General features: G+C 41.4%; 3 protein-coding genes across 3 annotated transcripts in view; 2 read left to right on the forward strand and 1 right to left on the reverse strand.

Annotated features, from left to right (window-relative positions):
* LOC148652412 (uncharacterized) overlaps positions 1-27,914 on the forward strand; it is a 76,756-nt gene that overhangs the window by 4,889 nt on the left and 43,953 nt on the right. The gene's annotated exons all lie outside the window — the stretch shown is intronic.
* Positions 269-14,718, forward strand: LOC148652413 (ras-related protein Rab-3A-like). Its single transcript, XM_088597617.1, has 4 exons — positions 269-331; positions 3,521-3,703; positions 13,461-13,579; positions 14,483-14,718. The coding sequence occupies exons 1-4, from the start codon at positions 269-271 to the stop codon at positions 14,709-14,711; spliced, it is 594 nt and encodes a 197-aa protein (XP_088453743.1). The 3' UTR covers positions 14,712-14,718.
* Positions 13,714-27,805, reverse strand: LOC148652414 (nardilysin-like). The gene is made up of 9 exons (XM_088597618.1): positions 27,680-27,805; positions 25,727-25,829; positions 25,028-25,150; positions 24,075-24,132; positions 23,827-23,900; positions 22,878-22,947; positions 22,180-22,257; positions 21,492-21,612; positions 13,714-14,864 (listed from the first exon to the last, which is right to left on the reverse strand). The coding sequence occupies exons 1-9, from the start codon at positions 27,803-27,805 to the stop codon at positions 14,811-14,813; spliced, it is 807 nt and encodes a 268-aa protein (XP_088453744.1). The 3' UTR covers positions 13,714-14,810.

Raw genomic sequence — 27,914 nt, forward strand, 5'->3', positions numbered from 1 at the left:
CTCTTCCTGACTTGGACGGAAACCATTGTGGACTTGAGTGGTCCCGGATTAACTGTTTACCACAGATTCCCAGTGTTTATCTTCTTTGACCGGCATTATACATTGCATATAAAGCCTGGAGGGTTGCAGACCAGGAGTGAGTATCACTAGTGTAGTGTCACATTCAGAGCTGCCAACTCTGGTTTCTTCTTGCATTCACCCTTCACTGTGAATTGTTTGTGTGCCACGTAGCCTGCTCAGCTTGCTTTTTACTTGCCCAGGGCTGACTATGAGTAAAGACAGGGAAGGGCAGTCCCAGGCCTCGCGGGCTGAGCTCCTGGAGGTGGGACAGGTAGAGTATGTTTCAGTCAAACGACTGTTCAGTTCAGTTCAGAAACACAGATCAAAGGTGAATCCAAGAAGACCCTCAGACCATAGGGAGAACATGAGGTGCCCATCCCTGGTTAAAGGCATCAAGTTGTGTGGAAGCCTACTCTATTGCAGTGGTTCACAGGTCCAGTTGTGGAAGCCCACAAGCCATGTCTTACTGGTGTTTTCTTTCTACATTGGGTTTTCAAACATCCTTATACAGAAAGGGCAAAACAGTTTGGTGCTTGCAGTCTTTGAGGTAGCATGTATCACTTGTTCTATCCACATACTGTAATATACTCCACACAAAAAAGAAAGAAGTAAATGGATAATACAGTATGATTTTCCCATTTTTCTTTCATAATTGCATAAGTATACAAACCCTTTCATGTGGTTAGCCAAAATTAATTGAGGGTGCTCAAAATTAACACGAACAAGCCACACAATTAGTTAAGGACCCCTTGTGAGATAGTGGTTCACAGGATTGTACAATAAATGCACCTGTTTCTGTTAAGGTCTTTCAGCCAGGTACTGAATTTCAAGCAAAAATTGAACCATGAGGTCTAAGGAGTTTTCAAAGCAGCCCAGAATAAAATTGGAGAAAAGCACAAATGGGGATAAAGGCATAAGAAAGATAAAAAAAACACTGGCTATCGCTTTGAACTCGGTGAAGTCGATCATTAAGAAGTGAAATGTGTATCGCACCACCCACACACTGCCTAGATCAGGTTGTCCCTTCTAACTGAGCAGCTGCACGAGGAGGAAACTGATTAAGGATGCAACTGTCAGGCCAACAGCGACTTGGAAAGAGCTACAGAGTTCAGTTACTTGGGAGAAAATGAGCATCAATCAACACAATCTGTCACTCTACAGTATGGTAGAATGGAAACTCTTCTCAAATCCTACATGGGTTTTGCAATAAAGGAGTGTAGTGGTACTGCAAACAAAAATCAAAATGTTTTGTGGTCAGATGAGACAAAACTGGATCTTTTTCTAAACACAATGTATTGCATCTGACACAGAACCTACATAGTACAGCACTCAGTCAGCATCATCGCAGCTAACAAACCTGGTTGGTGACAGCATTGTATTATAGTTCTGCTCCTCATCGGCAAGGACAGGGAGCTTGTCTGGACTGTTGGGATGATAGCGAGAGGAAAGTATCAGTAAATTTTAAGGAAATCCTGCTTCAGACTTAAAACCTATTTAAAAATTCATCTTTCAAGAGGGAAAAGATACAAATCACTGGAGTGGTTTAAGAATGAGAAAGTGAGTGTTCTTATGTGGCCCAGTTAAAGTTCTGAATTGATTGGGACCCTGTGGAAAGATTTGAAAACTGCTGTCCATACATGATTTCCAAGCAATCTGAGATCTTGAGCAAATCTTACACCCAGCTAGTGTAAAATGCTGGAAGGGGCATATCCAACAAATATTGAGTTCGCATGTCTAATAGTATCAATATTTTTCATTATTTTTTTCTGTTTACTGTAACCTATCTCACCCTTAAAAGTCTTCAGTTTGAGAATTCAAGTTTTAAATCAAATGTACAGCCCCAGTACAATTTAGATGAGTGAAATATGGCTTTACCTGTGAATTAAGTGGGAAATTTAGACAGGCCAGGTTGAGCTCAACCAAACTGGAATTAAAAACCCGAACTACTATGGAATCTAAACATCTGCAGTTTATGGCCAAAAAATTCCCACAACAAGCCCTAAAACAATTGTCAGTGCTATCATCATCATAATCCTCCAGCGTGCAGAGGTGACGATATCCCAACCGCCAATCGACAATTTGTAGGACCTTGAGACAGCAGAATTACAAAGGCTCCTTTCATTAACACCAAGAACCGAAGACAGGTCAGAAATTGCTTGGAAGTACAAAGATGACCCAGACGAGTTGTAGTCAAGTTTTGTGGACAGATGAGACCCACATAAACCTTTGCCATAGGAAAAGGAAGGTGACGGTGTGGAGAAAGAAAGGAACTGCAGAGGTCCCAAAGAGTAGCACCTTTGAAAGCCACCTCATTACAAGTGCTATTAATTTACACTAATGCTGTTGTGAAAAGATTATTGTTTTTACGAATGGTAACTTAACAGGAGTTCAGCTGATCATTGTTCTGCTTGAGCTGGAAAATAATTACCACTGAGCAGTGACAGTAACTGAGAAAAAGCCAAAGCACATTGTATTTTTGTCTTCTCTATGATTCAGCATGCTATTTCAAGCAGATCTCTATGCTGGGCATACAAAAAGATAAGTTTTATGGAGCAATTTTTGAAAAAAACAGACAGTGAAACAGCCCTTCCTACAGGCCAAGCTCATCAAATATTTGTGTGTTCAGTTTTTCTCACAATGTCATGCAAATTAAGGAAAAAACATAATAAAATAACCGGTTTTACTTTAAAAAAAAACTCAGAAACAGTGGTTTCCACAGAGCCATATTGTTCTTTTGCAACATTGTCCTAGAAGTAAAGGCTTTTAAAAGTATTAAAAGATGGCTCAATGCCTGATTGCACAGTATTTTTGTTTATGTACTATTGTTCCAAGCTGATGGACTGATGTGTGACCATAAATGTTGGAAGATTGCTTGCTTGGCAGCGCATGGCCTATAAATCTCCTAGTGTCATGATTCTTTGACATGTAATTAGTTCTTGCCATACAGTTTAGTTACCCACTTCATGATGTGCAGCTCTGTCACAAAAGGCAGACAAACAGCGTGTGCCCGCAGTTCTGCTATGAGTAGTCTATGTGTTTAGCAAACAGATGTACAAATACCTCCTCTACCAGGTTAATTCTACATAAATTAGTAAACTCATTAATAATGGTTAAAATAAAGTTTTGAATGAGCCCTTATATATCTTGACTACTTTAACAAATATAGACTTGAGAAGTTACAAGAACAAATTTACCAGAATTAAACTTTGCCTTAAAGAGCACACACAATAAAAGCATTATGGGTCTTTACAATCTATTCAGATGTAAATCCATTGTAATTTACACTTAATATTACGATACTATGATTGCATCAGCTGGGAAACAAGGCTGTTTAGTAGTTAAAGCAATCATCGCGAAGCTGCTGCCCAAGACCCAACTCTGTCGCTGTATGTGGTCCTAAGTGTACTACACTGTTTATTCTAAGTGACTGTAAAAGACTCCAGTATCAGAGGTTTGATAGGACCAGAATTTTGACTACATGTTCAAACTGCTGATCATCGGCAACAGCAGCGTGGGCAAGACCAGCTTCCTGTTCCACTACGCCAACGACTCTTTCAGCAGTTCCTTCGTCAGCACCGTGGGCATTGACTTCAAGGTCAAGACTGTGTACCGCAATGACAAGAGGGTCAAGCTGCAGATCTGGGTGAGTCCACCTGTTATAGCACTCTTCACAATAAAGTGATTTTAGAATGGATGTGTAAAATCTATCGCTTCAAAGAGCTTTACAATACGTGGAAAACGCACAACTCCAAATAAAATGCAAGGCAGTTACAAAAACGGATAGAAATAATGCAGATGTAGAAGGTGGAACAATCACACAATAGCCTTTATGAAAATGTTTTTCTTTTTAACCTTAGGTTTAAATATACTGAAGCAGATCCTCTCATTGAATAGCAAAGGCCTGGAGGACCTATTGTTACGATCCCTGCCTCCCGGCTACGGAAGAGGCAGAAGAAGGCGTAGCCTTACTCCATCAGTTTACCTATCAGTTTTCTTATTCACCACCACACCCCCGTCTCATCCTATACTTAAACACCTGTCTTTTCCTACCTCGTCGCTCAGTATTGGTTTTCCTTTCGAGCTTCCTAGTTGCGCTACTCCTTCTTCTGCCTTGTGTCCTTCTTGGTTTTCGGTTTACGTTTTTTTCCCCTTTTGACGACGGTTTTTCGGATCACGGCTTGGCTTTGGTGCTCACGCTCTGTTTTGGATCTCTGGCTTCCCCTGGACTATCGGATTGTTCTATTGTCTACGGTTTCGGATCACACTTTGGCTTCGGTAACTCGTTCCCTTTTGGATCTCTAGCTTCCCCTGGACTCTCGGCTCGTTTCTTCGACTAAGGCTTTCTTTGGATCACGGCTAGGCTTTATCAGCTCCTGCAAGTGGGTTCATTCACTGGTTTCGGTTTCTCTTACCGAATCCGTAACACCTATGTGCATAAAACTAAATTTTCCCTAGAACTGGGAGAGTGGTCAGTTGGACCAAGCCTGATGTTTTAAGCTGCCATCTGTGGGATTTTGACTGAATGCCTCTAAGTCAGAATCGCTCAACATTTCCAGTTGGCGACTACATTACCCATTCTCTAATCTCTCCTTCAATGTCTTCGGAATAATATCTCTTGTTAACTTGAGTACAATTGGTAAGATACCATCAAAAAGGCCATTTAAGTTCCTTTGTCTGCCCTTTAAGAGCTTTGACAGAGATAAGGATTTACGTGCCTTTAGCTTTGTGCTTAAGCTGATCATTTCATTATTCCGTATTTTCCAAAGGATTTCAATAACCAAATCCTATTGCTGAAGTGTTGCTACAGCCCATTTCAGCAGGTGGGTAAAGAGCTTGCTCCAGTAGTTGATATGTTAGTGAGGGACCCTTTATTGCTGCTTACACCCAGGGCCGGCTCCTGGCAAAGGCAAACTAGGTGACTCCCTTGGGCCCCAGGGGCCACCATGGGGCCCCCTCGATGCACACCACTTTTTTTAATCGCCACGTTCAAATGTGAGTGAAAAATGTACTGTAACGTCTTCTTCTGTTGCTTCGGTGGATGATCCTAGTGAAAGCCCGATCAAAAACTGACCAATCATGATCAAGAACGTAATGCTTCTGAAGCGCAGAAAAGAAGAACCGGATAGGCAATCTTGAAACAGAGGTGTGCCAAATTAATTCACTGTAATAACGCATTTGTATTTCATAGGCTTCTGCGTCTGTCCGATCCATGTAACTGGTAGTTAAGCCACGTTTTCAGGCTAGACACAGCCTGCTGGAGGTGTTTTACTAGACGTTAGCACGTCTGTACACGTGCCGCCTGGGTCACCCGGCTAAAGATCAAGTGACTGTACAAGTGACTGTTCAGCAGTTATACATAATCGGCTTTAAAACGCATTCATTTTCTTTGCAGTTTCTCCTGTGTTTAAATAAAAGGTGTTTTTTGTAAACCCAACCTAATTCATTTATTTCATTGTTCTAAATATTATTAGTGGAGTTATTCTTAGTGGTATTATTAGTAGTGAATATGGAGGGGCCCTTTTCCAAAATGTTTCCAAAGGCCCCCAAAAAGGGTTCTGAACTAGTTACCAGGGAGTCGTGCATCCAAGCCCTCTTTGAGCAAAGCAATATCTTAACACATGAGCAAAATCCAAAACAAAGTCCTGTTACAGGCTAGCATGCTAATGTCCTTCTTTCAGACTACCTGACTTTATTTCCTCAGATCTGATGAGGAAAATGATGATAGGAAGGGATTGTTAAAACTGAAGCATACCTTCATACAGTATGTTAACCATTTACTATGTACCTGTTGTAAGAGGACCCGGGGAAGGGTAATCTCTAACAGGTATTTCCGAAATGAAACACTGAAAATGCTAGAGATTGACCTTAGCAAGATGGCGAACAACGAGACACAGCTGAGACGCATCAGGAACCGGAATATAAGTGGCCCAGAGGCAGTGAACGGGGCGGAAGCCGGTAAGGTGAATGCGTTTCGGAGGAAAAGAGTGGAAAGAGGTGGATGTTAAGGATCGGGCTAACGAACGACTGCAAGGAGAAAAGGTTTATGATTTTGGATTACGGACACTGGTTTAGGATACATCGCGGATTGTCTTTATTACGAACTTTTGGAACTCGGAACGAATCAGGACTAAGGGAACGGATTACGGACTGTATTCGGAAGGCAGGTGTTGGAAGAAACGCCACGGATCGGAGGACAGTAAAGTGTGGTGTAAGTACGACCTTCGTTTACATAAACTATCCCCCGGAGACACCACAATTGGTGGAGGATGCGGGCAGCTCCCGCTCGGGTTTGAGAATCGAAGAGAGCAAGTTTTTTTTGTGTGTGTGTGTGCGGGTTCCGCTTTGCGCGTGTGAAGAAACGCTATGGAAGAATTACTACAGCAGTTGTCCCAGGCCACCCTCGCCCAATTCCAGGCATTACAAGGACAACGAGAAGCTAACGAAGCGCAACTGGAGGCGAACCAAATCCAAAAAGAAACCAACGAACGAATTATAGAGGAGCAAAAATTAATACGCGCAGAGTTGTGCAGGTTAAGGGAAGAAATCCGGCAGGCCCCGGTAGCGGGGAGAGGCACCGCTCAGGAAGAACAAATTACGCTAGAAAAGATGACTGAGCTTGATGATGTGGAAGCTTATTTAACCACCTTTGAAAGAACGGCCGCTCGAAATGCATGGCCCAAAGAACAATGGGCTGGGAGAGTAGCCCCTTATTTAATTGGAGAAGCCCAAAAGGCATATTATGATTTAAAAGAAGAAGATGCAGAGAATTATGAGACTCTGAAAAACGAAATATTGGCAAGACTAGGGGTAACCATGGCGATACGAGCAGTCCGGTTCCACAATTGGAGCTACCAGATGAACAAGCCTACGAGGTCTCAGATGTTTGACCTGGTACATCTGGCAAAGAAATGGCTCCAGCCAGAAGAATTAAACCCAGGACAGGTGGTAGAAAGGGTGGTGTTGGATCATTTCGTGAGGAGTCTGCCTGTGCACCTGAAAAGAAAAGTAAGTGAAGGGGATCCCCAGACCCTAGATCAAGCCGTGGACTGGGTGGACAGACACCATGCCACAGAGGCCCTGATTAGGGAGAGAAAAGGGGACTTTCGGAGGGAGGAGAGAAGAAGCCCCAAGAGTCTGGAAACCGAAATAAAGTACCGGCCAATAAAGTATAGTGATTATCGGGAACCTATACAGTTAAAAAAAACCCTTAGGGGGAAGTCTGACTCAAGGGCCCGGCCATGGGAAGAAACCCGGCGATGTTTTAATTGCCAGGAAGAAGGGCATTTAGCCAGCTATTGCCCTGGCCTGCCCGAACCCATGCAGGTAGACCCCAGAGATGAAGCCCTATGCAACTACCTTACAGCGGGGGTCCCGACCCGCGAGGATCCCCATCTTACGAAAATCGAGATAGAGGGAGAACCCATTGAGGCCTTATTGGACTCTGGCAGTGCGGTGACCCTGGTGACCCCTACAATACTTCCGGGAGGACTAGAGATTCCAAGAACAAAGGGAATACCTATTACTTGCATTCACGGGGACACCAAAGACTATCCGACGGTCGAATTGAGCATCTCTACAGAACAGGGGACCTACCGCTCAACAGTAGGAGTAGTTGAGCAGTTGCCATACCCTGTCATACTGGGACGAGACTGTCCCCATTTCCTCCAGATTTGGAATACGATCCAATCAGCTAGGCCAAGACCCATCCCCTGGCCGGAAGACAGTGGTGATGGCCCTGCCGACGACCCTGATGAGACGGACCCACAAGAAAGCGGAACTGAACTTGGAGCTGAGTTTGGAAATATGGAACTACCGAACTGGGAACCCTCAGAACATCGGGGTAAGTTTGGGACAGCCCAACTAGAAGATGGGAACATGTCAGGAAAATTGATGGGGAGTGGTGTACTGATCCTAACACCGTGAGTTACCCATATTTTATGACAAAGAATAATCTCCTTTATCAAGTGCAGCAGAAGGGACAGGAAGAAATGGAACAACTCCTTATTCCCCGACCTTACCAGATGAAACTCCTCAACTTGGCCCATAGCCACCTACTGGGTGGGCACCTGGGGGTAAAGAAGACATCCGAGAGACTCCTCTCTAGGTTCTTTTGGCCAGGAATCTATAAGGCCATCGAGAAGTACTGTCGGGAATGCCCCGAGTGTCAGAAAAGTGCGCCACAACCTTATTATAGGAACCCTTTGATTCCCCTCCCAATTATTGAAACCCCCTTCGAACGGATTGGGATGGATTTGGTGGGGCCCCTGATCAGAACCACCAAGGGTCACCAATACATTCTAGTAATAGTAGATTATGCTACCAGGTTCCCCCGAAGCCATTCCGTTGAGAGCTGCCACCGCCAAAAACATAGCTAGAGAGCTAGTACAACTGTTTGCTCGAGTCGGAATTCCTAAAGAGATCCTAACTGATCAAGGAACACCTTTTATGTCGAAAGTCATGCGAGACTTATGTAAGCTGCTGGGTATACAGCAGATCCGAACCTCTGTTTATCACCCTCAAACTGATGGTCTAGTAGAACGTTTTAATAAGACCCTGAAAAGCATGCTTAGGAAGACGATGCAAAAGGATGGAAAAAATTGGGATCAGCTGCTTCCGTATCTCATGTTTGCGGTTCGAGAAGTACCGCAGGCTTCGACTGGATTCTCCCCCTTTGAATTATTATACTCTCGGAAACCACGGGGCCTATTGGACGTGGTCAAAGAATCGTGGGAACATCAACCTTCCCCTTTACAAACTATCATTGAGCATGTGGAACAGATGAGAGAAAGAATAAAGGTTATTGTTCCCTTAGTAAAAGAAAACCTGGAGAAAGCCCAGGCTCAACAACAACAAATTTATAATAGGGGAGCAGTTGCGAGGGAATTTCAGATTGGGGACAGAGTACTGGTGCTAGTTCCAACCCCAGAGTGTAAATTCTTGGCATCCTGGCAGGGACCTTATGAAGTGGTGGAAAAGGTGGGGCCAGTCAACTATAAGGTCAAGCAACATGACAGAAGACGGCAGCATCAAATCTACCACGTCAATTTGCTGAAAAAATGGCATGGCACCGAAGTTCTGCTCACCCACTTTTCCCCAGACCCACTGGAAGAAGAAACGGGTGCGGTAGCCGTGGGAGACCTGGCTCCGGCACAAAAACAGGAACTACAAGAATTCCTGTCCCAAAACAAAGATGTTTTTTCCCGGACACCTGGTCGAACCCACCTTATACAACATAAGATCGTCACGGAACCGGGGAAAAAGGTAAGGCTACCCCCGTATCGAGTACCAGAAGCTAAAAAGAAACTGATTAAAGAAGAGGTGGGTAAAATGCTGAAGATGGGAATAATCGAGGAATCCCATAGTGAGTGGGCTAGCCCGATAGTTCTGATCCCCAAGCCAGATGGAACTATCCGATTTTGCAACAACTTCAAAAGGTTAAATGAGATCTCGCGGTTTGATGCATACCCCATGCCCCGTATAGATGAACTAATCGAGCAATTAGGTAACGCTCGATACATCAGCACCCTTGATCTTACGAAGGGATATTGGCAAGTGCCGCTGGCCAAAGAAGATAAAGCCAAAACCGCTTTTGCCACACCTGAAGGACTATATCAATATAGGGTCCTACCCTTCGGTTTGCATGGCGCGCCCGCAACATTCCAAAGATTGATGGACCGAATTCTGAGACCGTATCGGGATTTTGCAGCCGCCTACTTGGATGACGTTGTAATCCATAGCATGACCTGGGAACAACATCTATATCACCTGGAAGCAGTGACTGGAGCGTTGCGAGCAGCAGGATTAACGGCCAACCCAAATAAATGTTGTCTGGGGGCTAGGGAAGCCAATTACCTGGGTTATACGATCGGGAGAGGATTGATCATGCCCCAAGATCAGAAGGTACAATTAATCAAGAACTGGCCCAAACCAGCTACCAAGAAGCAAATTCGAACGTTTGTGGGACTAGCAAGTTACTATCGGCGTTTCATCCCAGGGTTTGCAGCCATGGCCGCCCCTCTACACGATCTGACGAAGATGAGCTGTCCGGAGAAAATAAAATGGACCGACGTGGAAGAGAGGGCTTTCCAAGACTTAAAAGCAGCTCTCACTTCTCAACCCGTCTTACAGGTACCAGACTTCAGTAAGCCTTTCATGGTACAAACTGATGGTTCAGACACTGGGATTGGAGCCATACTGTCACAGGAGATTGAAGGACTAGAGCATCCTATTCTCTATATCAGCCGTAAGTTGAATCCGGCCGAAAAACACTATTCCACGATTGAGAAAGAATGTCTAGCAATCAAATGGGCCCTAGACTATTTGAAATATTATTTATTGGGAAGACGATTTATATTATACACAGATCATGCGCCGTTAACATGGATGTTGCAAAATATGGATAAAAACGATCGAATTACGCGATGGGGTCTTAGTCTGCAAATATTTCAATTTCAGACGGTCTATAGACCCGGAAGGAAACAAGGAAATGTAGACGCCCTCTCCCGAATGCACTGTTTGTTTTTTTCTAGATCGCCCGAGGTCGGGGCTGATCTCAGGGGGAGGGAATGTAAGAGGACCCGGGGAAGGGTCATCTCTAACAGGTATTTCCGAAATGAAACACTGAAAATGCTAGAGATTGACCTTAGCAAGATGGCGAACAACGAGACACAGCTGAGACGCATCAGGAACCGGAATATAAGTGGCCCAGAGGCAGTGAACGGGGCGGAAGCCGGTAAGGTGAATGCGTTTCGGAGGAAAAGAGTGGAAAGAGGTGGATGTTAAGGATCGGGCTAACGAACGACTGCAAGGAGAAAAGGTTTATGATTTTGGATTACGGACACTGGTTTAGGATACATCGCGGATTGTCTTTATTACGAACTTTTGGAACTCGGAACGAATCAGGACTAAGGGAACGGATTACGGACTGTATTCGGAAGGCAGGTGTTGGAAGAAACGCCACGGATCGGAGGACAGTAAAGTGTGGTGTAAGTACGACCTTCGTTTACATAAACTATCCCCCGGAGACACCACACTGTATACACCAGATACACAATTACTCATTAATTACTCACTAATTACTCACCAAGGTCCAGTGTGGAAAATAAGCAAAGGGAGTGGCTAGGACAGAAAGCACTGACTGATGTTTCCCAAGGATCAGGTGTGAAACACTGCTTCATGATGTAGAGCAAGCCTGAAAGACCAAGCTGTTCTCACATCTGACACCCCTATAAGTATCGGAAAGATCAGTGCTCATTGGCTGTGTATTACTGGAGCCCGGTTGTAATTGATTGTGTATTGTGTCTGTGTTGGAAGGAGGAACATTAACCTGTGATGCCGAGAACCAGAGTCTCTGTTGCACTGGATCTTTATATTCTGGAGTACTGTGGGAAAATCCATCCTAAACTGCATTACATGATTGTTACTGTGTTTTGTGTTAACAGCAAAAGCATGATAGAGATATCTGAAGTGGCTGCTCAGAGGAAGCACACCACATTTTCACTGGCTAAGGATTCTGCTACTTTATTGCTTTTAAATGATGTCATCTGCCTTCTGTAGCTTGAATATGCCGTTGAACAGTGATGACATTTAACGTGTCGCATGTAAAATGGTATCCCTTGTAGTGGGTCTTAAAAAAATTCATTAAGTTTTGAAACAATTCTTTTTGTTTTTCAATTAGCTTATATTACTCCTTTGTTTAAAAAGCAGACTTTTGTGTCCAGCCTGCTCAGTAATAATTGGCCCATGTCTAAATGTACCATTTTCAGCAAAGGTTCAGGAACATGCAGTGTGCCTTTGCTTAGAAAATCATCAGCAGTCTGCAAAGAAGCTACAGAAACTATTTCTGTATGGTTTCAGATATGTGGCTAGTATAGAAAATGCTCATTAGGTTTGCTAGTGATTTATCTATTAGTGTTGATTCTCTCTCTGTATATTTTTGTTCTGTTGGACTTTATTCAGTGCTGCTGTTGATCCAGTTGATCGTGTCTTCTTACTAAATAGACTAGAGATGGTTTCCAGTGCTATTGGAATTGTTCTTGTAGTTTCCATTTTCCCTAACTGATAGGAAACCATTAATTCAAGTTAACACTAGTTTTCCTTAATACAGTTGGTTACCAAAGGTCCCACAGGTCCCTCATAGGACGTACTGCTGATTATTTTTAAGGCCTTAACTGTATTAGCTTCAGATTACATCAGTAACTTTCTATTGCTTTGTACATTTCCATGCTGTCTGTGTTGTCTGTGCTCTGATGTTCCTTCTGGACACAGCTCAGGGCAGTACACTCTATTGCTTCTTGACTGTAGAATTCTTTCATTCATGTCAGATCTTGTACCTAGTTTAAATCTCCTCATGTTTTTTTTATACTTGGCTTTTTCTTCTGTTTGAGCATCAAATTTAATTTGTTTAGGTTAGTCATCCGTTTAAGTGCATCATAATTTATATGATTAAATACAAATGTAAGGATCCAAATATATGAATGGTGATGAGGATGATGATTAGAACATAAAAATGTTGCAAACAAGATGGTTCTAAGATCCAACTTGCTCATTTGGTTTCTTGTAGTTAATTGATCTGATATTGTTTAGCTGTGTTCTTGAAGGATCCCAGGTTATAATCTTGATTCTGCTACCTGTCTGGCAATATGTTTCAGGCTCCTGAAACCCCTTGAATAAAGCTATACCTTCTGTTCTTGATCCTAAATCCACTTGTTGTTACTTTTCACTTGAGTCCTCTATACCATTCTTCAGGATCAACACTGAAACATATTATTTGTTCTTGTAATTTTATTGAACTGTATACAGTATGCTGGATAGTCCAGTGCTACGGTGTAACCCTACTAAGTTATTTTGTACTGTGGCAAAGACGCACTCTGATTCCCCCAAAAAACAGAATTATGAAGATAAAGGGAGCGGTAGGCTGCTAATCTCTCCTTGCAAAGCATTTCTGCAGCACTTGAGAGAAAAGGGGTGTGTTGCTGTGTTTAGTAAGTCAGGAAGGAGATATTGGAAGAGATTATTACTGCCTGCTCCAGTGTGACTGAGGTTAAGAGGTGATTGCAGCCCTGTCATGTGCAATTAGTTTCCTTCAGGTGACAACAAATCACTGGGATTTGCGGGTGCATCATAAGCTTTGCTTTTAAAATAATATTTTCTCACTTTAGTAACCTGATTGGTTACTAAAAGTGGTTCACAACCTTTTAGTGGAGAGAAGAGATTCCATCAAGCCTTGTGTGGATTGCTACAAAAACCCCAGGCCAAGGATCGAGCTGTGGGGCTTCAGTTTTTCTGTAGCTTGTACGATTTAACCCGTACTCCTGTCTTATTTACAGTACAATATTTCCATGGCGGGGGCAAAGGAATTTTACTGTCTTTAACTCATGCTCACCTTATGATTTCCTCAGGACACTGCAGGGCAGGAACGGTACCGGACCATAACAACAGCCTATTACGGGGGTGCTATGGGCTTTATCCTCATGTATGACATCTGCAATGAGGAGTCCTTTAATGCCGTGCAGGACTGGTAGGTATAACACAAGTGTCCAAGGCAGTATTTCAGATATTTATCGGGCTGCTGCAAAAAAGTTCAACGAAAAACTTCAGGATACAAAGCAATACAAGTGTTGTGTTCCATTTCACTAAAATAACAGGTAATCCTCGTTTTCTAAACACTTTTATATTGGAAGCGCAATTCCCACTCTTTAAGACTGTCTCTGCATAACATTTCAGTTCTAATTAATTAATTGGATTATACTATATAACACTTTTCACCCTATTACATATAGAAAGCGACCCCTTTCATCCACTGTTGAAATAGAAAAAATGAAGTGAGAAAATTGCTCCACTAACTTAATTCAGGGGGATTTAATTCAGTACGCCAAAGTAGAATTTAGCTAGGACACTGGCTAAAACTAGTGATTTTAGGAGTGTACCATGGTACAATGACTTTATTTAATGCCTCACCTGCATGTGTAGTGTCCCCTGTTACAAAACATTGTGATATTGCTTTTGGAAGTCCTTGTCCAGAAACAAAGAGCACCACTTATTGGGCAATCTACACAACGTACTGTATAGCAGCATTCTTGTTTTTCTTCGAGGTCTCCCGTCCAGTCCTGACCAGGCTCAGCCTTTCTTAGTTTCTGAGATCCGATGAGATGCACAACTGGCTGGACTGGCGTTCTTTTGAAGGTTTAACGGGAACTGTCACAGGCTTCCTTAGCTGCTGAGTGGAATGTTCTGTTCGGTATTCCACAATACATCTGGAGTCAGTTTAATTCACAGGGGAGAAACAAAGCTTAGTTTCCAAATTTTGGGATATCCCATAGTGCTTTGCGACCTAGCAGTTTCTGTATAGAGTAATTATGTACTCCTCCATAACCACTGAACATCATTACTATGTACTGTATGTTTCTTCTGTGTTTCTTAGGGCAACCCAGATCAAGACCTACTCATGGGACAATGCCCAGGTCATCCTGGTGGGCAACAAGTGCGACATGGATGATGAGCGAGTGGTGCCAGCAGACAAGGGCAAGCAGCTGGCTGACCAGCTGGGTAGGTCCATGAGACAGCTGGGTAAACTCCTGTGGGAGCTGTCAGACCCTCCTAGTACAAGAGTTAGGAGAAGCAGAGAAATAAATAGGATGGAAACTCCTTAAACTTAAACAGGAAACCGACTGGCTTTGTCCAGTTTTTGGCAACTCGTCACGGTTTTCCGGCTTCTTCATTGTTCAGTGGATGGGGTGGCTGTGAGGGCATCAGACCAGTCTGTAACATTGCTGTCCAGTATAAGCGTGTCTGCTGAGCTCCATCTGATTGACGGGACAATGAAAATATGGTAAACATATACTCACATTGTAATGTAGTAGTAAGTCATTTTTTAAATGTTGTAGTTCGTCTTGTAAAAATGTTACGAGTACATCATCTGTCAACAATTACACAGGTTCTGTTTCCATATTGCAGATTTTGGTTACGTAATATTATTTTCTAATTTCACGTTGTGAATATATGATTTGGGCAAACAGAGCCGCAAAGAAGTACATTATGGGTTGTTGTTTTTTTGTGCAGTTTTATCTAGAACAAGCGATGCTTAAACCTTTGTCTGATTCTTGTGAAACTATCCACACGACAGTTACCTAGGAGTTGACTTCACTGATGGGATGTTTCTAAAAATCCATCCACTGTAAAACGTCTTCTCCACTTGTCCCGCATACTGTATGTATTCGCTAATGAAGCTGTGTGTTCTGAGCCTGGTTCTCTACATTTCTGTATGAACCAGCTTAGAGGGCTAAAGACAGCTCGTGTTTAAATTGAGTGTAAGGTAATTTATGCTTCTAAAGTCATGGTCAGCATTTATTATTGTACTGTGCTGTAAACTTCTTCTGTGCCTAATTACATTATTTTATAGCTTTATCAAATCTGTACGTTGTCTGTCGATAATGTTTCTGTAGTGCTTTTTCAGCCCTCAGCATGTGACTGCGCCGGTGGCGCTGTGGGTTAGGTTCCTGACTTCCATGTCACACGGTCTGTGATCGAATCCCATGGAACTACAGTATGACTTTATTTTTTTTAACAAACATTTCTTTGAAAAAATGAAACATTTCCCTTGGTCAGAGATTAAATAAACCCTCGCACCAAACAAATTTATATTTCTAAATATCACAACATGATCGAATTTAAGTCTTTTTAATAACAATGAATAGTCACCTATGCGTTACAAAATAAACATTTATATTGATTTGAATCGCGTTTTGATTTAAATCGTAAACGCGTGTTTAAATATATGTGTTTAAAGGCGATATACTGTATAAAAGCGCTGATTCTTATGGAATGTGTTCCGCCGGGGATTCAAAAAATTTTTTTTTTTTTAAATCGCGTATCTAAGGAAAATTGCAGTATAACTTTGTTCATGCACATCATTATACAGTATCTCATTTTGTATTTCTATAAAAAAAAATCGTTTGCCCAGCCACTATTGTTGTTATTGTTTTCATCCTGTAAAGGGCTTTGAGGAGCACAGCTTTCTCACCACTTAGATTACTTTTTGACACCATCCTTACACAAAGCAGAAACTTGTATTTTCCAATGACATACAAGTGCAAAGATTACAGATTTTAATCGTCTTTTTTCTGAACCAGGGAAAATCTGATCATGTTTCTCTGTAACAATAATAAAAAACTTTATTTTACATATCACCTTTAAAAGTGGCATCTCAAAACAATACAGTAGATGTAAACCACAGATTACAAAGTAAATACCCAGACAAACGCAAACACGTTTTTAATAAAATGCTTTCATTCATTCAACAGAGAGAGAGCGTAAAACCTGGGTGTAACAGCTGTTCCTTTTTCTGATCACTCGCTCTCTGGATAAACGTCTCGCCTGTCCAGTTCTAACAATTTATTTTAGTCAAAATTTTATATATCACCTTTAAAAGTGGAATCTCAAAGCAAAGTAAATACCCAACACTGATTGTACCCATCTGTCATGCTAATAAAACACCTTGAATTGAATTGAATTGAGGGAGAGAGGGGGGGAGGGCGAGCGAGATAACCAGGACGCAAGGCAAATAAGATACACTCCACAGGCATTCACAACAGCAACATATGAAACGTTTGCACATATAGTTAAGTTATTACTTGGTTTTCAAAGTGCAATGAAATACAATATTATTGTTGTTGCTGTTCTTGTTGTTTTTATCCTGTAAAGCGTTTTGAGAAGCCACCTTTAAAGGCGATATATACTGTAAAAGCGCTGATTCTTATGGAATGTGTTCCGCCGGGGATTCAAATTTTTTTTTTAATCGCGTATCTAAGGAAATCTCAGTGTAACTTTGTTCATGAACAAACAGTGGCATGTTACATTATTATTAGTTTTTTTGTTAACAAGGCTCGCCAGCTAATGTGAATCGAAACCTGTCTTTCTAGCTTTTAAAGTCGTGCGATGTGTAAGCCACAATTCAAATAGAGAAAAAAGAGCTGACTGACAAGATTTAAGATGTGGCTGTCAATGTTGGATTAAAAAAAACACATTGCCCGACGTTTGTTGCATTGCTTGAAAAATAACTTTATTTCGAGAGACTGGATAAGTAATTCAAGTGTTTTTGTTAACTTCCTGAAAAACAACTAATAATTTAACTATATGTGCAAACGTTTTATGATATGTCGCTGTTGTGAATGTCTGTGGACATGTGCTGGCTGGACAGGAGGCTCTACTGTACACAGAGAGGGGCGGGAGGAGGGGACAAGCCGATACATACTCTTAGAGTTTGATTAATAGGGAATATAATACAAAAATATAGTACTAAAAATAAGATACACTCTACAGACATTCACAATGGCGACTGTCAGAAGATAGGACACAGCGGCTCAGGCACCCGCTGAATGGAAAAGGGGCACTTTAATGTTCTGTATGGCTAATACTAAAGCCAATACTAATATTCAATACTTTAATATTCTTTTCTGTATGTTTAACAATAGTGGGTACTGGCCTAATTCGTCCCTGCTCCCGTTGTTAGGTGTTAATGTGTTGTTAAGTGTGAATTTGTACCTGTTTCCCTGAGGTCTGGCTTTTTTTCTGGAAAACCATAACTCTGGTCTTGTCCAGATTGACTGTCGGCGCCCAGGTCTGACAGTGCTGCTCCAGCAGTGCCAGGTTCTGGCGCAGCCCCTGTTCTGTGGGCGACAGCGGGACCAGGTCGTCTGCAAAGAGCAGGAACTCGATTTCCATAATTAATGCAGATCAGTAAATCAAGGGACAAAACAACTATTGCGCCCGGGTCCTCAATGGGCTTAACGTGCTAATGCGTTGGTTTAACAGTCCGGGTGTGGCAAGCCTCTAATGTTTAACCTTTAACTGTTTTTCCATCTACTGTATTGCTTTGAGATGCCACTTTTAAAGGTGATATGTAAAATAAAGTTTTTTATTATTGTTATAGAGAAACATGATCAGATTTTCCCTGGTTCAGAAAAAAAGATCTAAAGTGCTACACCTAACTTTCTTAATTCGTATGTAATGTATTTAAAGCAGTGAACTACTGTAGGTGTAACATAACATTCAGAAATACAATCGAGAACAGTTTTGTGGTGTTTGTTTAGATGAAACATTCCTAAAACGTATAACGTAACAAAATTAAAGACGATTAAAATCTGTAATCTTTCCACTTGTACTGTATGTCATCGGAAAGTTTCTGCTTTGTGTAAGGATGGTATCAAAAAGTAATCTTAGATGGTGAGAAAGCTGTGCTCAATGTATTTAAGGGACTTAAAAGTAAAAGGAGATGCTTCATATTGCTTGACTAATTTTAAAAACTAAGTTATAAATGCAGTTATAAATCCCTCGGTGCCGCGCCGGGTGTAAATATCAAAATATACATTCGTCCCGGGCAGAGGCCGAAGAGCGCCCGGCTGGGGTGCGCGGGGAAGAGCAGGACAGGAGTGAAAGGCGGGGTTTAGGAAGGCGTACAGTCTGGGCAGGTATAGATTACACTTTTCTAAAACGTATTTGAAAAATAAAAACGATAACAATCTAATCCTTCCACGTTTGATCCCAAAATCCCAAGAAATGTAAATCTAAACGGGTAGAAAGCTATGCTGAAAGTTTATTAAGATACTTAGAAGACAAAGATACTGTATCAATTTATGTTGCATTAGCCTGATCATGATTAAAAAAACACATATAATTAAACACGCGTTTGCGATTTAAATCAAAACACGATTTAAATCAATATAAATGTTTATATTGTAACGCATACTGTCCAGCCTCCATTTCTCTATAAAAATTTACTCTATTACACACACACACAATAGAAGCAGGAAGCAGAACATAAATATAATCATATCGTTATTAAATTCTTTAGATACGCGATTCCATATTATATTAGCAGAAAAGCTTAAAACTACCACTTTTTCACACGCTATTTCACATGCTAGTTAAATACTTTGATGCTTAAAATCGTTAGGGAGAAATGGAATACCAGTGTGTATTTTTCCTTTAAAGTACCGATTCCTGGAATCTGACTGGCTGACACCCTTCTGAAGTGGTTCCATAAAAATCTGGTATACGGAAAATAAAGCGTTGATAAAAAAGCCTGGATTCTCATGGATCTCATACAAGTATCTTTTAATACAGTCTTTGCTTTGCTCTTGAGGATCCTTGTGATATTTTGAGCTCTAGTTGAATGATAAGTGTCGCATTTTAAATCATTTTCGTAGTTAGAAATTATGAAACGCCCTGTTAAAAGCAAGGGAGTTTTTATGCCTGTTGAAGTAAAACAAAATGCCTGACAAAGTATGGCTTGGACAGATTCCAAGTGCTTGTACAAATGTGCTAAAGAAATTATACTTTGAGTATACAGCTTGTCCAAAGTCATTCATTATTAATACTATTAGTAATATCTTCGGTAAAGGCTTTGATGCATAAATATTTCTGATAAAGGTAGGTTGTGTACTTTTGTCCAACTGAGCAATCTTGCTTTCATAAAATATACCAACATTTTAATGACTGATGATTAACATGCTGTAATACACAGTTCAAAATTAAGAGCTCAAATGCTGTACATGAGAGGTTAAGCTCCCCCTGGCGGTTTTACAAGGTGACTCCAGATAGTTTCCGGCATGACGTCAAATGACGCGATTAACTGCGTGATACTGCGTGAAACCGCGTGATACCGCGTGATACCGCGACACGCCCACTGGGGTATGCCGCGAAATACCCCACCCATTTTGAATGGCTGCATCTGTACCTCTCAAATACTGTAAATCAAGTTAAAAATATCTCAAGACCGATTCTGGTCATAATGAAACCAAGTTTCGTGTATGTTTTCTTTAAAGTACCGAGACCAGCCATATACTGTATGTTTAAGTTCCAAAATTAATATCGTTTATGGCCTTCACACGCGTTGCAGTATGCTCCTATTCTTTTTATGCTCAGCTACTAAGATTTCCCTTCAGTGGTAAAATTCCATATAAATATTCAATACTTAAACGGGCACAGTTAAGACATTAAATATACATATACATACTGTATACAGTACAGTTTGCATACGGTAATATGTTTATGTTCCTAAATCAATCTCTTTTATGAGCATGTGAAAGGCATGGTGAATCGATTCTCAAAAATTACTGTACTTTGCATGAGTGGTGTTACTTTTACAAAGATGGTCAATGAAAAAAAGAATGTGGACAAGGGCAATACTTTGAGTTTACACTTACAGCTTGTCCAAGGTCATTCATTATTAATACTATTAGTAATATCTTCATTAAAGACTTTGATGGCGACAGCTCAAACATGAGAGGTTGAGCTTTATTAGCTCCACCTTGTGGAAATTCCGGATACTATTATTTTGCTTGCGGTATTATAGGAGAATTTACGGTAACTAGCAGTATTTACCGGTAACTCGCGGTATTTACCGGTAACTCGCGGTAGACTGCGTACAGCGTACCGGAAAATAATGCGGTATCGCCCGCGCATTTTGAATGGCTGCATCTGTATGTATAAATTTCATTAAAAGGTATTTCTCTCTCTCTCCATTCTCTACTTTATTAACTGTGCTGTTTATTTTATATATATATATTATTCCAATTAAAGAGTTTTAAAATGTTTTTTTCCTTTGTTATTTTCCTCTCCATTGATATAAAGGGGGAGGATGGACATTTCCTCTCTCACTGCCACACGGACTGCTAGATGCTATTACATTGGGTCTCTTGCTTTCTAACCCCTCTATGATCAGCACATACATCTGTTAACCATTCAACGACAATAAACCCTGGTGAGTCTGCAATTCTGCTCTCCAGTCCCTCCTTCACCTCTTGTAGACACAGCTAGGGCAACTACCTGAGGATGGCTGCAATATAATGAATAGTAATTCTCCACCTGTGTTTATGCAACATTTAAGAAAGGGGTCGCTTCTGACTTTTGTCAAATTTGGATTACATGAAGACTTACAAAGACTCAGGAGTGGGTGTAATTGCATCAGTTGCCATTTTACAATTTAGCCTAAAAAAATATCTAGCTGAGCTACAATCCAAAAAATGATTGAAACGAATAAAAACGAAAAACAACCACTTCTTCTGAGAGATCATAAACAATATGGAGTATGGTAAATATTAAATTGCCATGTGGCAGACAAAAAGTAAAAATGGTCTGCATGTGCACACTGTGCAGAATCTTAAACATCTTTGGTCCAAAAGCCAGAAGCAGAGGGAGAGCGTGTTAAATAAAACAGTATCTGGTTTACCTTCACAGCTAGAAAGACACAAAATCACACAGTTGTACACCATGAAATACTGAACTGTAAATGATAGTAGTTATAATTTAACACAAAATTCAGTGATTTGAGCAGTCCACCCAGATGATTTGCCTTTTTCAGCTTTGCTATTGGGTACGATTACTATCAGTCCCACTGTTGCCCACCCCAACCCCCCACAGGCGAGTCTGGCCTGGTAGAAGTTCTGATAGCCCTCATCCGTCAGTGTAATAGAGATACTGAAGATGGAGTATGTGGTGTTCCGATCGAAGCCGGACTCACTGTTCCCCCCAAACAGAGCAAGAGCCCAACACCTACAGGAACAAACCACAAACTGTTCTCATCTGGTCAAGTCTACTGCACTGTTCGGAAAATACTGAGCACAAAATCAATTAAAAACATTCGTGCTTAATTTACTATCACAATTTCCCACATTCCTGGAGTATTGCAAGTTAAAACAGGTGTAAAAATGAACTCCAAAACTGAGGCACTGGCCAGGTCTTCTGTTCAAACCTGTATTGCTCTTCTTCATTTGCTGCTATTCCTACTGCTTAGTTCAAAACTTCTATTTAGATATCCATCCACCAGCCATACGGGAAAGGGTGTAGGATGCCTGCACCATCATCACTAGAATCGAATGATTCACATTAAAGTTTCATTAGAAAATGCAGTGGAGCACACATTTTGTTGGCATTTTGGAGCAGTTTTAAAAGCAATTTATGTTTTACCTCTTTATGTTCATTTCAGTGCAGGAAGGGAAGGGGTTTAACACCAGCTGATATTTTTCATACTAGGAAGTAAAAAGTAACTTGAATTCAGGTAATTGAAGTATGCAAGGAATCTCAACTACATAAGATGACGCCGAAGGACCTTTCACTTACTTTTTCCTGAGCAGGGACAGGATGCTGCCAGTGCCTTCATGGCCAATCAGCCAGGAAATGTAATGCAGAGGCTTCACCCTAAAGGACAGACACAACAGCAAAACAGCTCAGGAGTGCTCTTCTTAACATGCTCAGCTTTCAGGGAAATTGAAACGGAAGGAATGATTCTGACTTTTAAAAAACAGACTCAATGATTTGACCACAAGATCATATTTCTCAATATTGTCAATTTACTCTTACTTCAGCTTTACTCTAAAAGGAGTAAAAAAAAACAGTATGACGCCTTTAAAATGGTCCTAGACCACCAATCATTAAACTTAACAGAAAATAAGAACAGTTTACAAATGTCATGAAGTCATTTGACATATCTAGCTACCAACTAGTTCCTCTCAGGACCTCATCCAGCAGTTTCTTGAAAGAAGCCAGAGTATAGGCTTTAACAGCATGGCTGAGGAGGTTGTTCCATCCTCTACAACACTAACCACATGCAGCATCAAGAAGCCTGTTTTTGGGGAAAAAGTAGTTCACCTTCACTTGCTTGAGACATTGGAAAAAATCATCGTAAACAACCAGCACTCAGCAAGACCTCTGACAAGGACAGCATACGAGATGGGAGGTGGGGGCCATGGTAAACAATATCAGCCTGTTTCGATGTGTTGCAGCATCAGTGATGGCAGGGGTGGGGTTCAGAAACACACCTGTAGTGCTTCTCCTGCGGAGGCAGAGCCCAGGTGAGTGTGAGAGCGTGGACCTTCCTCACAGGCACCACTGCAAGACAGTCACACACAGTCTCAGGACAGGCACCATGACAGGGCTTTCGCCCTCCACATTAAAAAGCTCACTAGCAAGTCCGATAAATCAGCACCCCTTCCATCAAACCACAGGTATAGTAATATTCCACCACCATTTGTTTGGAAATTAGCCAAATCTGAACTGGCCACTTCCACTTTTACCTTAATTTTAAATAAAAGTGCACAGACAACATCAGGACAGATGGTTTTCATTATAAAAGAGGAACAAATGAGCTCTTGCATGTCGAATTTCAATTCACTTCAACAAATACAAATTTTATATCAATTGACTGCCGTTGAACCACACAACATGGTAAGTATGTTACTGAACAAAAGACAAAGCCCTCATTTTGATACTATGTTGAAAAATCTCCTCCTGGGATCATTAAAAACCCATTAAATGGGATCCATTTAATGGGATCATTAAAAACACTAGCTCCAAACTACTAGCTACAGTTTCAGCGAGACCACTGGCAGTGCAGTCGCTGAATATGCTCCAAATTTTGGAAAGGTTTGGATGAAGACAGTGTACAGGTCTCACGCTTTCATGCGAAGACATGCCCCTGTCAACAAGATCTGTGACATCATCGAAAAGGATTAGTGCAAGGGGATAGAGGTAGAGAACCACCAGCTGTGTGTTTTGCAAGACTGATACAGAAACATCGCTGAGGATGCCTGCCTCGTGTGTGGGCTAAGTGGCACAGACAAGACGCAAACTGAATCCTGGCGGATGGACAAACTGGGCTTGGCAGACTGGGCTGGACCTGGCCTACGGGCCACATACTGTATTTGACCACCTTACTTCAGTGGGACAGTGTGGACCCACTCAAACACAAAAGCTTCTCACCACACCCACCTCTATAGAGTTTGTTGAAGGCAACAGTCTCGAACGGGTCTAGGAGGTGAGAGAAGTCTGGCTTAGGCAAGCCACTGAAACCAAAGCAAAAGCAACAATCAGTTACCACATGCAAAATAACAGATAACCAAGATACTGTGCCCAGCGAGACAGCCGATTTACTCCACCTCTCCCTGAGACTGGACAGCACATGCCGCAGTGTACTCAAACACCCTCTCAAATGTGCAACTACTGCAGCAGAGACTCACTTGTTAGGAACACAGCTGAAGATCTCTCTCACCCAGGCCTCCAAAGTGTCCAGGGTCTCTGCAGCACAGTAGAGAATAGAGTAATCCTTACAACTGCTCAATATAAACGCAGAGTGACATATATTTCATAGAATGACACCTGAAGAAGGCTCCACGGCCGAAACGTTTTGTTCTCTTTCTTCTTTTTTTCAGCATGGAATAAAGCTATTACTTGTTCTATTTCATAGAATGGTTTGTTTGTGCTAGTAAAAAGATACTCTCACTTAAAAGAAACAGTTCTTAACTATGAAGTTGTTCCAGCACTGAATAAACCAGTAATGGAGGTGTTAAATGTCATTTAATATAATACTTCAACTTGTACATCAGGATCCACTTGATTTAATATCTCTTTTATTCTTCCACTTTTTCAAATCTTTCAATATTGTACAACTGCAGACATGTAAATACTCTCTCAGTACAAGGTGGTACCATAGTACTGATCTGCATGAATCAAGACCTTAGTTATAATTACTTTTTTCCCAGAAATCTTTATTTTAAAAACATGACTACAAATTAAGTAGCACAACTGAAAAGAGTTAAACTGGATTGACTCATTTGCACATCTTTCAAAATTCCAATTTCAAGCACAGGTCATCTCTGACAAACCTTGCATATGCATAGCTATTATTCATGGTAAGGAAAATGAGTCTGTTTCTAAACTGTTACACTCTTGCTAGGATCCCATTTGACCTTAGATGGGCCACAATCATTTCCAAGATCAACTGCACCTGAGGCAACACTGAAAATGCAATCCAGCCAGTTTTACCTCTTAACTGCACAGCCCAGGTCAGATATATCTAAAATGTGTAACACTGGCACAACAAAAAAAAACTCAGCTAAGACTCAAAAGGGTGACCTGACATCCATTTTTCAAACCTCTGGCACCCTCAAGACCCCCCCCAGCAGGGCGTCACCTTTAGACTGCACTGCCAGGGTCATGTAGTGGGCAGAGTAGTGTCGCTGCCAGAACTCCTTCAGTCGCGCGTAGGTGTCGATGTTCTTCTCTCGGGGCTCATGCTTCAGAGTCTGAGCGTTCACTAAAAACACAGACCAGAAAAAACAGATTTGCCACAGAAAGAAAAAAAAAACATTTCCACCATGGCAGCAAATATCTTTTAACAACTTTGTTTTGTGGCTAAATTTCAAGGTTTCCAGGTATAACTAATTCTCATAATGAAACGTACAATACCCTTGATTTTCAGAGTGAACAAAAAGAAAAAATTCCCTTTCTAGTTTTCCAGGCTGCGAACTCTGAAATAAGCCAGTAACAGCCGCTGGATACTTTAGGCTTTTATCCATATTTAAAAAATATTTCAATTTGTATTTACAAATCACAAATTTGCATTGTGTGGTGATCAGTTAATGTTAATAATATATATTTATGATTATGAGCAGGCAAAAGATGTTGCAGCAATATGGCAATAACACACTTTTTAGAGCTTGTACAAGTGTTACTTGTATATGAACCTGTTTTTCTGAGGTGCATTTTTTTTTCACGTCACATTCCTCCACCAGCTCCTGGAAATCGCTGTCCTTCTCATTCTCATCGTGTTCTGACTCTTCCTCGGTTCCCTCCCCAGAGTCATCTTCCTCTTCCTCCTCCTCCTCCTCACCCTCACTCTCCTCTTCCTCTGAATCTTCGTCTTCTGATTGGGATGCCTTCCCATCCACACTGGTTAGATCTGAGATGAGGAGAGCTTTCAGCCTGTTGTCCAGCTGTATGTATCAAGAACAGAAAACAAAGCATCACAGGCCCGAGAAGAGATTTCAAAGCTTCATTGCTACCACTGCATCGGGGCTAGCCAGGCAATGCTTAATACAGTAGGTCATTTGGGAGCTGTTTTCTGGCAGGAAAGAGAATGACATTGATGGAAAAGGTTAAAATTCAAACTGAGAAACTGTTGAATTAGCCAGCACTCTGTGGGAAGAAATAACTAAATGATTTACTAGCCAAAAGAAAGTGACTGAATTATTCATGCGTACCTAATGAGTCAAGTTTGACTGACTGGTCCTGGAAATATGTAAAACTGATTTTTAATTTTATGTGGGTTTTATTGATTCCAGGTCTATATGCAGAGTGCAGTACAGCACTAACTATGTTTGCAATGCACAGCCTCTTTGTGCATGTTCTCCAACTGGAGACTCTTTAAGAGACCTATGCTTTCAAAAAAGCAAGACGCATTGATGGACAGGGGTATAACCACACATAAGTGGAAATCTTTGGGTCAGTTCCTGGGCAACTAAGATATGAAACTGAGATTTTTTGTAAAAAAAAAGAAGGATGTGTTTTTATCATCAGTACCATGCTGGCAGAGTTTTATCTTCACAATGATGATTAATAAGTCCTAATGTGAAAACTGGTCAAAAGAATAAAAACACCAGCTCTCTCATAATGATTGCAAGTGGCATGCAAATGAGAAAATACAGAACAGCTTAGATCCTGACAAAATACTATAAGGAGAATTCAGTTTTCCAAGTATCTGTTACCAGCCTGTCCATAACAATAAGAAACTGAAACAATCTTTCTACTCCCCCTGACAGCAAATTAAATTTCCCCAGTACCCCAAGAAATATTTTTGACTCACAAAATTATATGTATATAGACTGTTTAAAGCATTACAGTTTTAAAGTGTTTACGAAGTGAATAGGGAGCTGTTAAATACAGTGGACCTTTGAGAACAGTTTGTGTTTTTATTACACCATTAGAAATGAAGTTGAAATGAGAGAAATCAGGACTCGGAAGTATGTTACACTTGACACTCCTAAATGTGAGGAAGCTGGAAAGCTTAGGGAAAAAAAGCTATGCCAGTATCATTTATGCAATGTAAACTCAGATGATCCACACATGCCTGGACATTTGAGACTATCCTTGTTGAACAGTGGTATAACATTACATACACATTAACAGCTGACTGCTCATACCCAGTTTTGAGTTACAGGACAATATCCTGTTCATATGCAATCTTGGTACTCTGCCTCATGTATTTGTGATTCTGGTTAATTTAGGCTTAATATATCTATTAAAAAATGGCTTTTAACTATTTTTACATGTATACAGCTACAGACGTAAATTTTGGTGTCCTCCGATTTCAAGAATCATTCCTTTATTCGCAGGACTATTCGTGGACAGTTAACAAAACATCCTTAAAAGACATGCAATATTCAATATGAAATACTGAAGAGTTTATCCAGCACAGCCTCTGAGTTCATCTAGGTTTGCACCCATACACTACGGGAGCTGTGATTTTCTGAACTGTGGAATAGCTGTTAGTAACTGTTAAAATTAATCAACTGAGCTGCTCAAAGAATCGGGTGTTCGTTGTGACTGCATGTCTGGTCAAATCACCAGAAAATAATGTCATCAATTTCGCGAGAATTCTTTTAAATACTTTGGATGGCACACCGCACCCCCGAAAAGTAAGCAGACTTGAGGAATGGGTTAGGAAGTCTTGCACAAAAACTGTGACCGACTCCCCATGACGTGTCGAGTACACGAGCAGCTCACCTGGACTGCTTGGGGTCACTCAGCGATTTGACAATGTCGGGGTCGCCCCTGTTGTCTTCGCCTCCACCGCCGTTATCCCCGGAGGCTCCCTGGTCTCCTGCTGCCGCTTGGCGTCGTCAAGCACACCCGTGCTGGACGGCTGGGCAGAACCGCTCCCAGTGCACTTGGACTTACTGGTCAGAGGCATGCTTATGAAGTGGTGACCTGGGCAGGGGAGCTGAGAGCCGGAGGTTAGCAGGCACAGTTCTGGGGCAGCTGGGGAGGGTTGTCGGTCAGCCTGGTGTTCTTGGCTCCAG

This window comes from Lepisosteus platostomus, chromosome 11 (genome assembly GCF_059453375.1).
Source record: "Lepisosteus platostomus isolate fLepPlt1 chromosome 11, fLepPlt1.hap1, whole genome shotgun sequence".
In the NCBI taxonomy this organism is placed as follows: Eukaryota; Metazoa; Chordata; class Actinopteri; order Semionotiformes; family Lepisosteidae; genus Lepisosteus; species Lepisosteus platostomus.

Coding starts and splice junctions, on each gene's coding strand:
- LOC148652414 (XM_088597618.1), bottom strand. CDS start 27,805: ATGCCTCTGACCAGTAAGTCCAAGTGCACTGGGAGCGGTTCTGCCCAG. Junction 25,830..27,679: donor CGGGGATAACGGCGGTGGAG/GCGAAGACAACA, acceptor TGATACATACAG/CTGGACAACAGGCTGAAAGC. Junction 22,948..23,826: donor CTTCAACAAACTCTATAGAG/GTGGGTGTGGTG, acceptor ACTGTCTTGCAG/TGGTGCCTGTGAGGAAGGTC.
- LOC148652413 (XM_088597617.1), top strand. CDS start 269: ATGAGTAAAGACAGGGAAGGGCAGTCCCAGGCCTCGCGGGCTGAGCTC. Junction 332..3,520: donor AGCTCCTGGAGGTGGGACAG/GTAGAGTATGTT, acceptor GAGGTTTGATAG/GACCAGAATTTTGACTACAT. Junction 3,704..13,460: donor GGGTCAAGCTGCAGATCTGG/GTGAGTCCACCT, acceptor TGATTTCCTCAG/GACACTGCAGGGCAGGAACG.